Below are 13,664 nucleotides of genomic sequence, written 5' to 3'. Positions count from 1 at the left end.
ATCTACAATGAATCTCTGCAGTGAGCAGGCCAATAATAATTACAACACTCGATTACCAAATAATCAATATTATGTTTGAATGGTGGTTGATTATTGATCATCAGTGTTCGTAAGTTCATGTCCTAAAAAATGCCTAAATAAGCATGCATTTATGCACTTAAAATTGGCAAAATATGCTTTGAAATATGCCTTAAAAAGTTAAAAATATGCATTTATATGCACTAAATATCTAAAATTATGCACTTAAAAAATGCTTACTTAAATAAATCATAAATAATTTTTGAAATTACATAAATTATTTATTCAATTTTTTTATAGCTATATTTTATTTTTTTCTCATAATTAAAAAAAAAAATAGATTTTAAATAGTATTTAAAACTATTCTTGAGCCTTCATGAACTGTGTATAATGTACGTCTTTGTCAGTAATTAATTTTAAATCTGAAACTTTTGGAACAAATTTATTCATTAAATGTCCGAGTATTAAGAATATAAAAAAAAAGAAAAGATAGTACAATTTCTATTTTTAATTTTATATATATTTTCCATTTAGATTTTTGATAGATTCTAATAGAATGTTGTATAATATGCCCGATAAAATAGAAATATGCATAAATATGTCAAATAAACAAAAACATGCAAAATAAGATTTCACATATTTAACCGTGGTACCTTGAAATGGATTTCTGTGTCATCTAGCATTAAATACAACTTTGCAAGATTGATATGCAAATGCATGTACTTACGAGTCCTGGTGATCATTATTGCTGTTCTATTACTCAATATGTAGTGCAAAATCATAATAATTTTTATTACCCTATGATATATGTACGATCGCCGATTAATTAGGTGCACGTCGTAAATACGTAATATTATGTGATTAGAAACATTTATTGCCTCATTGAATCGATTCTTATTCAACGACACGATATTCATTTTTAATGGAACGATTACGTTTATTTCTAGATGACACGAAAAGCAATTAATATCGTGTACTGCATGCCAGTGGATACGATAAGATTGCTTAACAACGCATTCGTGAATTTCTGGTTGTTATAAAACCGAAAATCTTGTTCAGTTTATAACGGCTTGGCCGGAACATAATGGATATCGTGATCTATGTCCCAAAGAAATGTCTCGGGGCACTTAATGCCCAGATGGAAGTATGTAGTTGAATTTAATATCAAATAATTATATTATTAATTAAATATCAATATGACTCTTGTTTAAGATTTCCACACCGTATATAATTACACTCCTTTTCTGTCTTACTCGACGTATGAAAAAAGTCATTTAAGAATGTACTACTCGGTTTGGTGCTTTTAAAATCTAACAATCCTATGATAAAAACTAGGTATCTAGAACATTTTTAAAAAATTGAAGCAACTATCAAAAACATAATTGAAGAAAAAATGTAAGCAGAAATGCAGTCATACTACTGACATAATAAAAATAAATGCTTAATAATAGCTTAATTATAAATAATACAAGTATAATATATAAGATATAATTTAGACATTGTAAGATTAGTATTTTAAATATTCATAAAATCATGAATGGATCCAGGGGGACACTGGAGGCAATTGTCACCCCCCAATGGAAAAACCATAGTATTAAAAATAAAGTATATTTAGAAGAACTAAGCTTTCAAGACACCCATGAACTATTATATAATTTTTCCTTTTAAGAGCCCTAACCGGAAATAGATGTTGAATCCTCTCTTGCATACAACACTATTATATGTTTATAGTACAATCCATTATTTGTATTACAGAACTCTTATGTATCCCTAAAAACAATATTAATATTCGTATTGAAAAAATTTAGAATCATAAGTTATTTTAAAACGAAAATGCAAATTATTAATAAACCTAATGGGGTAACAAAAAACGTACATGGAAAATTCTCTAAGTCATTTGTTCAATGAATTTAATTTCTATGAATTAATTACCACCATCATTCTATAATGGTGTTGTATTCATTAATGTTCTCATACAGTTCATATGTACCTACTTTGTTTAAATTATTTTAAAAATACTGGAGTTACAACAGTTAAAAATAAAAATAGTAGGAATACCGTTGTTGAAAATATTATACAATAGAACATCCAATCAAAAGCTGCATACATAGTTATATCTAATATATTATTTTACTATATAGTCACTATATATTTATTTTTTATTAAATATCGGTTTTCATAATATAGTTATTGAATATACATATATAAATATATTATACTTATATATTCTTTAATAGTTTAAACAGCACAATAAATAATATATAATAATAATAGTAATAATAATACACATATAAATAAATAAATATGTGTGTATATATAGATATAATATATATTATACACACTAGCGCACACATTTAATTTTTTTTTAAAAAGAATTCATCCAATCAACATAAATCATAATATATTAATTATAATATGTGTATATAAATTTAAAATATATTACTATATGTAACTCCCTTATGTTTCAGTTTAAAAATTGTATATAAAAAAATAATGGAAAAATAAATCATTTTATGTTTTAGTATAATATAAAACTTAAAATTTAAGCTAAAAATAATAATAATAATAATTATAATGCTTAATATAATAGAAAATGCATTGAGATGTACGATTAAAACGAACCAAAAAAATTATATAAAAATTAACACACAAGTATACATAATATTTGGTACACGTTTAGTAATAATAAATTAGCACAGTATAATAAATTGTGGCTTAGATAAAACTGTTTATATCATTAATCAAAACCTTAATATAGTTTTTTTTATTATTATTATTATTATCATTTGACTAATTATAATTGTAAAAGTTTTTCATCATTAAAATGATTGAAATAAATATTAAAATATTGCTAAAAAAAGGCTAAAATTGGTATTTTATTGTAAAGTGCAATAAGACACAAAAAGCACTAATGAGAAGTTAATTTTATTATTATTATTATTATTATTATTATTATTAAATAAGTAGGTAGTAATTGTTGAGAATGATGTTTTTACTAATGCATTCAACTTGATTCTTTTTCCTTCTCTTTTTCTTTAGCTGAAAAATATAAATAAAATCAATTACCATTAAATAATTGAAATTATTATTATAAAGTTATGTTCTTTTAATATAAACAAGATAAAGAATAAACTAATTTAAAAAAAAGAGTCGAGTAATAAAACATTATTTAATAACAAAAGTTCATAGCTAAAATAACCTAAACCATTAAATTGTTTTCATTTAAAATATACTTTAAGCTGCGATATAAAATAAACTCAAATACTTCAATAATATCACACACAGAAAATCAATAGAACATATTTTGATAATAATACTCTAACCATTATTTACTATTATTCTAATAATTAAAATAATATTATATAATAATTATTGATGAAAAAACCTATTTAAATTTGATAAAATTTTTATGGTTACATTAATTTTAAAATTAAATTAAATCATTTTTTAATAGCCAGACAGAAATGTTATATAAACATTGTTTTTCTTTAATAATTCAATAAATTCAAAATTGAATAGATGTGGCTAATTAAAATCAATAAGAAATAATATCATTTAACTATTTAAAGTAATATAAATAATGTTTTATTATAATAAAAATTAAAAAAAAAATTAATTAATTAAATTAAATTAAAAAATATATATATCATGCATTGTAGGGTTAAGTGAATCCATATTTAATAATTAATAATAAAGTATTGTTATCAGTTTAGTTTAAAACTTTTAACCAGTATAATAAATAAAAATAAAAATACTTGTAGGACTTGAAGCTTCTGCAGGAGTAGAAGTGCCATTAGCAGAAGAATCTTCTTCCTTTTTTTCCTTTTCTTTATCAGCATTCTTTGACTTCCCTTTAACTGGCGTAGCTGGTTTTGGTTTGGGTTCCAAGCTTGGGTCCAAAACTATTTTTCCAATATTTTTTCTGTCATGCATTTTTTGCATAGCCTCACCCACCTAAAAGTATTTACAAATATCAATAAAATATATACTTAGTATAATAGGATATATTAAAAAATAAATATTTACATCTTCAAAAGCCCAAGTAGAATCAATAACCGGTTTCACTTTACCATCCTTCCATAAACCAATTACTTTGTCAAAAATTTTTGCCACATATTCAGATTGGTTTTGATGGAACAACAATCTTCTTAAATTGAATCCCATAAGAGTTTTATTCTCATCAAACAATTTTAATGGAGAAATTTTATCCACTTGCCACCACTAAAAAAAAAAAAAAATGAAATAATAACTCAAGAAAATTTTTTTTTTTTCTTAAAACTTACAGATTTAGCAGCACTGAAGAAGCTTTTTGTTTCTCCCGTAACAATATTAGATGAACCTAATAGGTTTTAAAAATTGCATTAGTTAATACATTTTTAAAGAATTTTTCAAAACAATAAAAAAATTAACTAGAAAAATGATATTTACCAAACAAAATATATTTTCCCATTGGTTTTAACAGAGAATATCCACGGCTACATTCTTCTCCGCAAACACAGTCTAAAAAGAGATCAACACCTTCTGGAGAAACCCTACAAGTCAAATATATATTTTAGTAACATAAGAACAGTATTCATTATATTAGTAAAATTACTTTCTAACTTCAGCAGCATAATCACTACCACGTTCCAAAAGATGATCAATGGTTCCTTTCAAGGCTTCATGTTTAGATTTCGATGCTACACCAAATACAGTAACATCTATGGTTTTGCAAAGTTGGGCAACTGCTTGACCCTACAAATAAAATAGTTTTTTTCTTCTTTATTGCCATAGTTAATTGTATAAGGTTTTAAAAATATATTTCTTAATTAATTTAGAAATATGTTTAAAAACGTAAGTATAGGTTTCTGTATAGGACGAATAATTTCTATTATTATAACATTAAAATGTTATTAAAATTATAAAACATAAAACCTGTATCGATTAAATTTATTAGTAGTTTATTAGTTTATTTTATTAGTAGTTTTAAATATTATTATTATATGCGTAATATCAGTTGTTTATAATGTTGAAATATTTTTTAAGTTATCGCAATTCAATTAAATAACAAAAAATTATTCAATTATTAACAATACAAAATCAAATAATTCAACATAATTATACAAACTGGAAAAAAAATGTATAACTTTTAAAATAATTATATTTATGAATTTAGCAGTAGCAAAGGTCAATTTATAAAAGAATATTAAATGTTTATTCCAAGTTTAAACTTCTAGTAATAAGTTTCAAAATATAAATAATACACAAAATAATTCATAAAAGACAAAAGAAACAAATCAGTTAGTTATTAGTTAATTTATATAGTTATTATTATAACTTATTAATTCGGGTATTTACATCAGTATAATTAGAATTTCAAAATTAAATTTTTTGATTCGTCAAAAGAAAAGAGATAATATTTTCTAGATTGATATAAAGAATAAACAAGTCCATATATTAACTATCAAAAATGAATTGTCATAATTCAATAAAATATTTCATAATATAGTAGAAGCCACTTATTAGGAAAATTTTTCAACCAAGGTGATATATGTCAATTAACTGATTGATCTTATTTAGTTTGAAAAAATGTATAATTAAAAAAAAAAATATCTATTGTGAAGAAAAAAAATGTAAATGCCATGTAAAACATGTGTTTAGCATTGTCCATTTTTTTGAGTCGAATAACTTGATGAACATGATTTCGTAAGAATAATGTTCCCCAAAGCCTTTATCATCCGCATGATACTGTACTGTTCTCCTGAGGACACTTAGAGCTTCTATAATATAGCTTTACTAGATGAGGGTGCCTCGCTATTTTCTTCTTCGTTGTTAGTGTCAATATTTTCTTCTGTTGGATTCTCTGCAACCCGAGATGTAAGTCCACATCGATCCAATCTTTCATATACATTTTCCAAGAGTTCGATTAGTTTCGATCGTCATGACATAAAACAATGTACATTGTAATTACAGTACATTGGTTATCACCAAATAACTGGAATTCGTCATCGACCTTGGCCCTAAATGCTATAAATAACCGATGTGTTGTTTCAATAAACCGATTGATTTGAATGTTTTAATATACGGTCAATCCGTCCCCAAACTTGTGTATCAACAATAAAATTTTATCAATAATCCGTGTTCCTAATAAGTGACATTTACTGTATATATGTACAGATGTGATGTTTATTTTTCAATGAATAAAAAATAGTTCCTGTATAATTTAAATAATAAAAAGTAAATTTCCAATATGGTAACATATACTAAATACATATTAATATATGTTTAAAAGGATAGGTTGTATTAAAACGAGATAAGTTCGTATAAAATAAATTATAGTCAAAAAATAACAAATAATGAGACTCATCTAAAAAAAAAAAACTGAATTTATTGTTCAATTTAAGTAAATTTAACCTATCCTTTTTCTAACTTCTTATCAAAGGTTATCAATTTTCATTGGTATTCTAATTGGGCGATTACATAATTACGTCCGTACATCAATATTATCGAAAACGCAAACAATATAACTGAAAAGCAAGTTATGTGGAAGTCGTAAAATTTCTAATGACTGAATTGACAATTGTACGCAACATCATTTAATAACGGAGAAAACATTACAAAGAGAGAGCATTCAAAATCGATTGATCACACCATTACGATTAAATATAAATGACGTTGAGTAAACACGCACTAGTGCGCAAAAATTATTTTCCTAAACGTGATATAAATAGTGTATTATTTTTATTATATCTCAATAGAAAGAATTTCAAAATTATATAATATATATGAAATTTCAAACATAATATTATGCTTGGATGAGAACGCGACATGAGTAACTTTAATTCATAAATTCGTGTAGGTTTACCGTCAAAACAGTAAATTCATGCGCACACTATTCGTATAATTGTATATTTTTCGAGCACCATGCCGAAAATTTAATCTCCTGCTGAATTATCAGCCGCAGTTTCACAAGTTTACCACCAAACTTCACCCCTTTATACAGAAACCATATAAAATCACACATTCCTCCGTCAGGCGAAACAACTAAGTTCGTGAGACAACAGCCTTAAAATAATATGAGAGATATGTTCAGGAGTCTAGATACCAAAATCGGATAAAGATGGTACGTAATAATGGTTTGATGATTTATTACCTCGAAAAAAGTATTTTCTGATTACTTTACGAATAGTAGTAATAATAACTAACATTGCATGGCGTAATAGAATTTATTTCAGTGATCAGCCATACTTGTTATAGATAATTAGTTAATTTAGAGTAAGATGGAGTACCTGCATAGAATTTAATAATAATAATTTTATTTATTCTAATATTTAGTAAAATGCAGATAATAATAATTGTAAATCTATGAAGTATACTACACAGGAGAAAGATTTTATTATGAGTGGAAAGTACGCGTGATGCAAGTCTTTGAGATTCAGCACTCGATTAAATTATTAACTATGGTGCACTTAAGGAGATATTGACGACAAATGTTTTGAAACACGTCACCGAATAGCACAATTTTTTCAGACGAATAATAAATATAACGAAACAAAAATAGATGGTCCAGTCTCGTCACGTATTGACACAACAAGTACGCGTATGAAGTTTAATATAATATGTCAGTAATAAGATGAAGCTACAGGAGGGTTCAGCCGTCTTCAAAGATTAATTTTTATAGTGTGAATATATAATAATATTTAACTAGTGTTGGTATTAAACGTGGGATGTTGTCTAATATGAATGTATGTGTATTGTTATTTTAGCAATTATGCACCAAGAAATAATAGAAGCCCTTCCCCTGACTCATAATCTTTGCAACTCACTGTAATACATAGTTGGGTAGAAACGAATGACAAATGTGACCGCGCGTACAGTAAAACATATCACCAAATGCATGATGCATTGCAGCAGAAACGGGTGTACTCTTTCGCTTGAAAAATAGCTTATTATGATTATTTGTTTAAAGTCAAAGCCTTGGCAGGTGGACTATAGTTTAGTAGTTACCAATTAATTATTTAATTATACGAGTAATTATTGTTTAAATTTTCAATAATATAATACATATAAATATATACAGTGGTGTATTTATATATCTTCCAAGAGGAAGATAATAAATAATATAAGATACCAAATAAATATATTTAAATATATCATATATATTTGCCTGCAGACGCATGCGTAAAAAAATATTTTGGGGGTTTTTGGTTGTACATTTTCATACATGTATGATCTATATACCACTTTTACTCCATAAAAACATATTTAATAACTTTCCTGAATTTCTGGAGAGGGTGAACCCCTAACCCTCCCTTGTGTGTTCATCTGCTTGTTTCTATCGAATAATAACAAAACACACGGAGAATCTGGCCCCACACTCAAAATATGCCATCGAATATTTATACACACACACACACACACATATATATATATATATATAAAATTGAATTTATATAAATATAATACAATTGAAAATAAACGTAAAACTAATTAGTACAGAGCAATGTCTTTAGAAAACTGTTTAATTCGTTCGATGTTATTCAATTCATTATTATTGTCGTGCATGTTAAATCGAACTTACCACACCACCGCCAGCCGAGTGTAGTATCAGGCTACTGCCAGGTTTGACGGCGCCTAACTCGAATAGTAGCACGTAGGCAACGATGTAGTTGGTGGCCAAGGCCGCGGCATCCACGAAGTTCAGGCCCTCGGGTATGGCGAACACATTCTTGGCCGGCACGGCCACGAGCTCGGACCATGCGCGCCATTCGGGCAACGCAACGACGCGATCGCCGATCTGAAACACGACACGAAAATTATTATTATACATATTAATACAATCATCGTTGTTAAGACGGGCACGTAGAAGACGTTACATAATATTAATAAAAAGTATTCAACAAGAAAAAAAATATATTCGTTTTTCGAATTATATATACACGTAGTATCTTACCTTCCCTAGAATGTATAATAATAATACTGATGTTTTTGTTATAATTATTTAGATAGTCGATTTGCACGTGGGAGAACTTCTTTTTTCGTTATATAATAATCAACATAAAGAAACTGGTTGTCGGACAAAAAAAAAAAAAAAATTAAATATAGAAAAGAGTATTTTTAAGAGCACTGTGGGCAATAATTATACAAGAAGAGGCGAGAGAAGTTAAATCCTCTTTAGAATTTCATATTTTTTTATGAATATTATCAACAACATTAATTTAGTTTAGATATAGGTATCAACTTATTCTTATACATTTTAAAAACAAAATATATTATCTTAAATTTTGATCAAAACATAAGAATATTTATTTACCATCATATAAATGATCTACACGTTCATTACTTAAAAAAAATGTAATAGTAAAATTTGTTTTAATTATGATAAGGGTTCAAAACGCGTGTAAAAAATATAAAAGTGGTTAAAGAATTCAAATCTTGTGAAAGACAAGTGTAATATTCGTGTAATAAATGAAAAAACGGAAACTCGAATACCATAATTGTGTAATTTCTATGTTAATGAATCAGGCCATCAAAGCAGACTAGTCATCGAGTCATAATTTTATAACATTTTAACGGAATTGCTAGTTTTTCCTTCAATGTGGTGGTGGTGGCATCACATGCAACCGATACCCATTTCCAGATCAAATTACTAACTACATCACCGAAGCGACAAGTATAATATATATGTATATCAACATCGTCTTGTTAACGATTTGCATCTGTTACATTACTAGCACCGCATAAATCTTTTTTGTCGACGTACCACACGATGATACATGCGCATAGCTACTACATTTGTAAAATTATATTGCATCATATTTATATTTTTGTTTTCCACTGATTACATCCATTTGTCACGATTTTGAACGAATGAAGTTTTCAACATCGTATCGTATAAATCGATATTTGTCAATCGATGCGATGGAAAGACACATAGCAATTAGCATTATTTAACAAACAACACAACTCTAGAGTAAAAACGTAGCTGGAAGGACAAGAACAATAATATCGATTCGGTCGTACTTAATTCGTTTCATCAGCGGATATTATCAAGTATAAAATGTATGTATAATAATATGAATAATAACATTGGACCACCATTGAGAAATTTATAGGTGACGGGTGTGTACATCCGATTAAATAATTAAACCCAATAAGGTTCAATTATCGTCATTATTAACACATTGTTGCAACATTCTTGTGGTCCGAGCAGCCCGCACACGTGTGACGTATGTGCTCCCACCGCCATCTCACAAGTGTCTTCCGCGACATTTATATTATATATGTACTATACACGTATTATTTAAACGACAAACGAAGGCGACCGCGATAGCATTTCCTCTCTTCTCTTCAACAAAGTATCATAAAAAACGGTCAATTAAAAAAAAAAATTGTTTTTTCACTCTTCTTAAATTATATTGACCGCGACGACGACGTCCACATCACGCGCGCGGTCGGTATAATCCGTACATTAAAGCTTCGATGCGGGTTACAGAATAATTATTATTATCTGTAACATGCTACATGCACTGCACACACCAGACCCTCCTTACATGTGAGTGTGCGCGTGAGTTATATTAACACGTCCGTCACTTAAGAAAATATCCGTCGGTGGTCACGTTAGCAATGCCACTAGAGGTCTGGTTGATAACATACATTGTATTCATATTATCCATCACAGACGATTCCATTGAAAGCACATGATATTATATTATAAGGTCGTCATCGCCGTTCCGTACCTTCAACACTACTTATTTTTACATAATGGAGACCGCCTTAGAATACGAATATAAACTTGTCCCTTTTGACGGTCGTGCATGTTATTATAGAACGACACACGGTTGATATCAAGCGACAAGTTTATCGGACCGCGATGAACTATGATGTGGGAAGTGAATCTAAAATTTAACCCCGTTGATCATTTTTCATTATTATTTATTTAATTTTTTCCATACGCCTCTTTAATCTTTCAACGGAACGTAAATACGATATACGAGGCATACCCGTATAGAGGTATAGATGATGTACTCTGTACATGTGACGCGCAGGATGCAAGACCGACGTTCCGACCGACGAAATAGTTTAAACGAAGCAAAGTTAAATTGTACACACACATACCACATTTTTTGCTCGTGTATCAAGTGACTTGCATATACAAGATATTATTAATATTAATCTTTTTCAAAAACTCGGGTGAGCGATGACGACGATATTATTTTCGTTTCATTATTAATTTGTTTATTACCATTATTTGACACTGGGAAATTGAGTGCACTCTGTACAGAATATATAACAATAAAATTCAAGAACACTAGAAAAACGACACCTACGGAATCGTAGTAAAGTTCAGTACATCCGATATATACAGAAATAATAAACTGTATACAGTATATATGTTACGAGCAAAGTATACAATTTGGACATTTTATACAATGCCCGGGCATTTTATACATTGTCACATTGTCCGGACAGTATATAAAATGCCCTTCGTATATTGGGCAATATAGATCACAGATGATATGATTTAATGAAATATGATAAATCAATGAATAACGACATGTATTTATATTATTGATTAATTCATCTCAGTAGATATAATTGATTGCACCACCAATCCTTTCTTGGCTGTGCTTCCTTTTCTTTTACATGATTTGCAACTATTTAAGTATAGCATAATCATATCTCTGATGATATTTTTATATTTTGTATTTACCTCATGTTCCATCCTGTTTCGTTCATCATGTCTAATCGATAAATGAACCTTATCTACAACATCAAATAACTCTATTATGTACATAATATTTAATTTCGTTGTTTTCAGATACTGGTACAATTAACTTATTAACATCAGAAACTTTTAACACGTCATATTTTTTTAAAAGTTTATAATTATTCGGTTCCTTTTTCTTTGAATTATTTTGTAAATGAATTTCATGTAAAATTAATTGATCAAATTTTAACCTGGTAAAAAATGAAGTATTTGAACCTTTTTTTTTAACAAATTGTTTAAATCTTCATTAAACTTTTCCATATTCGAATATGTAGTTAGGTACGCACTGAATGAATTAACTTGCACTATACAAATGATTCACGATTACTAAATAGTTCATTTTTGAGAAAAGGTAAAAAGCCGACAGCACGATAATCACTACAATTTCATATAATATAACTTATAATTCAGTAAATATAGTAATAATATATTATGTCACGTACACCCGTATAATATGTGGACAAGCGGACATCCCCATTGTAAAAATACGATAAGAACAAACAAACTAGTTACAGGTAATAATTTGACTTTATTTTAACTATGTTTCACGATTCATCATATTTCATTAAATCATATCTTTCGTTATCTATATTGCCCAATATACGTAGGGCATTTTATATACTGTCCGGACAATGTATAAAATGTCCAAATTGTATACTTTGCCGGTAACATATTTAACGACATGCAACACATGGTCGTGGGTTATGAATCACTGTGGTAATAATAATATATAATTTATAAGCTTCTCGTTTTCGCACGCAGCCGAGATTTTACTCACCTTGAACTTTTCAACGCCTTCTCCGACTTGTTCGATCACGCCAGAACATTCGAAACCCAATATGAATGGAGCTTTGGGTAGAGATTCAATCGCACCTTGTCTGGCCATAAGATCTTGGAAATTCAAACCACTAGAAACAAAAATAAAACATGATTAAATAATTTTTTTTTAGAAATTCCACGAATAGAAATTTATTTACATAAATAAGCTATAAATTTCAACGGTATTTCTTTAACGGAAGAAAATGAACGTGAACCCCGCGCACGCTTTATCGTCATCCAACGAGTATCGTGCAATTTATCGAAAAATTGAAATGATAATTTATAAATCGCATTCACATAAATTACTGTTACTAACGATTGTTTGTAACAGGTTTGTACACCAATCTTTTACACTAAAAATAAATGCCGTTTTAATTTGACTTAAAACCAACCACGACACAAATTCTTTACAATACTATGTACCAAACAGTTGATATCAATGGGTTGATTATAAGAACTCCTATATTTACGAACCCCGTTACAAAACACCATAGAAAGTGTAGCAGGTTATAGTTTTTCGAGACTTTTTAGAATCTTTTCGGACAGACCGATAAACGAATATAGAAAAGTGGGGGCTTTTTTGACGAAGACATAAAAACCGTGTAAACAGGGATAGGTGTGCAGTACTAACCGTGTACAAAACGAAACGTCTACAACAACAATAAACTACAATCTGAATAATCTATACACACAACAGTAACAATACGATAGACACGGTACATGTCCAGTGATCCAATTGTAAGTGCGGTCACGAAAATGGGTTTTTTCGTTCTTTCAATATTCTAAAAGCCTAATACACTTAACGCGACGCCCGTCGGCGTAGGTGCGTTGCTGCTGTACACAATACACACAAGACGAGCAGTGCTCCAAAGCCTCGACGGTTGGGAATCGCACGTAGAGCGGTACGGGGTGGTGGTGGACTTGCCGTCCGGAGAGGAGGCGGCGGCGGCGACAATCAACATCGACGCGTGTAATCGGATTTTAAAAGCATTGGCATTGCGCGCCGGATGCCGTGTCGCCGTCGCGGTGCCAAACACAGCCACACCCCGCACGCGGCGTCGAAGGGCTGCAAGGCCCG

General features: G+C 29.0%; 1 protein-coding gene across 1 annotated transcript in view; it reads right to left on the bottom strand.

The window, feature by feature from the left end:
* Positions 1 to 2,876: 2,876 nt before the first annotated feature.
* LOC112689182 (synaptic vesicle membrane protein VAT-1 homolog-like) overlaps positions 2,877 to 13,664 on the bottom strand; it is a 21,152-nt gene continuing 10,364 nt past the window's right edge. The window contains exons 2-9 of the mRNA XM_025562758.1: positions 12,546 to 12,675; positions 8,579 to 8,794; positions 4,613 to 4,752; positions 4,447 to 4,550; positions 4,302 to 4,357; positions 4,045 to 4,239; positions 3,774 to 3,972; positions 2,877 to 3,057 (exon numbers count right to left, since the gene is read on the bottom strand). Coding sequence (XP_025418543.1) covers positions 3,023 to 3,057; positions 3,774 to 3,972; positions 4,045 to 4,239; positions 4,302 to 4,357; positions 4,447 to 4,550; positions 4,613 to 4,752; positions 8,579 to 8,794; positions 12,546 to 12,675 — 1,075 coding nt within the window. The 3' untranslated portion in view covers positions 2,877 to 3,022. The remainder of the gene's footprint in view (positions 3,058 to 3,773; positions 3,973 to 4,044; positions 4,240 to 4,301; positions 4,358 to 4,446; positions 4,551 to 4,612; positions 4,753 to 8,578; positions 8,795 to 12,545; positions 12,676 to 13,664) is intronic.

The sequence above is a fragment of the Sipha flava genome, unplaced genomic scaffold (assembly GCF_003268045.1).
Source record: "Sipha flava isolate LNK unplaced genomic scaffold, YSA_version1 42_pilon_pilon, whole genome shotgun sequence".
In the NCBI taxonomy this organism is placed as follows: Eukaryota; Metazoa; Arthropoda; class Insecta; order Hemiptera; family Aphididae; genus Sipha; species Sipha flava.
This window is presented reverse-complemented; position numbering and strand designations above follow the sequence as displayed.